At 40.6% G+C, this 803-nt stretch overlaps 1 protein-coding gene across 1 annotated transcript; it reads left to right on the forward strand.

The window, feature by feature from the left end:
* Positions 1-523: 523 nt before the first annotated feature.
* TM35_000741020 (uncharacterized protein) lies at positions 524-802 on the forward strand (the record flags this gene model as incomplete). The annotated part of the gene is made up of 1 exon (XM_029031267.1): positions 524-802. A coding segment is annotated over one exon (279 nt), but the record flags the coding sequence as incomplete, so codon positions are not given.
* Between the last annotated feature and the right edge of the window lies 1 nt (position 803).

Raw genomic sequence — 803 nt, forward strand, 5'->3', positions numbered from 1 at the left:
TTCATTCCTTCAGGGCTGAATCTTTTTACGATGGCCATAGAGGGTGGGGCAAGTAAGAATATGCTCCAGAGTATCTTTGCATATACTGTGGTTGAACTCTTGTGATGATATTCTCTAATGTGAACATTGAGGGGTTTTGCTTTCAAGAGAAGTGTAGAGCGACAATGAGGACATTGGACCTCTTATTATCTCTCTCTCTGTGTGGTATTTTAAAGTTTTTGTGGTAACTCTAATGAACTGGAACTCTTTCTATGTTTGCATGTGTTTTGTATTTACGTTGGATTTTGCTGGAATAATTCTGATTGGGATTTCCATCTCATGTTACATTCTTCAGATTTGAAAGGATGAATAGTCTCATTAAGGACTGATAATGGTCCTGTTCTTGGTTTTTTTTTTTTTTTTGTTTTTTTTACATGGGCTTATCAGTGGTGTATTGTTCTTTTTGTGTGAAATCTCTTTTTTGTGGTGTGTTCTCTTCCCTTTCTTTCTTTGTGAGTATCTTTATTGACGGTTTGCTTTTACTATGAATTTCTCTTCTTCTGTGGTTCTTTGGATAGTTCATTATACCCCAAGAACAAGAAAGCTAACTCCTGACATGATGTTATCGCGCCGTTTCTTTTATCTTCTGGCTTTGCTGCTAAGTGTGGCAATTGTCTGTGTGGCGGCTGACGTCACTTCTATTGTTGACAAAGCCACTGCTGAGGTGGAAGCTCAGGTTGATGCTTCGCGAGCGGCGGCGGCTAAAGCTGTTGCTGACGCTCAAGCTTCGGCTCTTGCTGCTGCTCGCTCTGCTGCTGACTCTG

This window comes from Trypanosoma theileri (genome assembly GCF_002087225.1).
Source record: "Trypanosoma theileri isolate Edinburgh chromosome Unknown TM35_Tth_74_V1, whole genome shotgun sequence".
Lineage (NCBI taxonomy): Eukaryota > Euglenozoa > Kinetoplastea > Trypanosomatida > Trypanosomatidae > Trypanosoma > Trypanosoma theileri.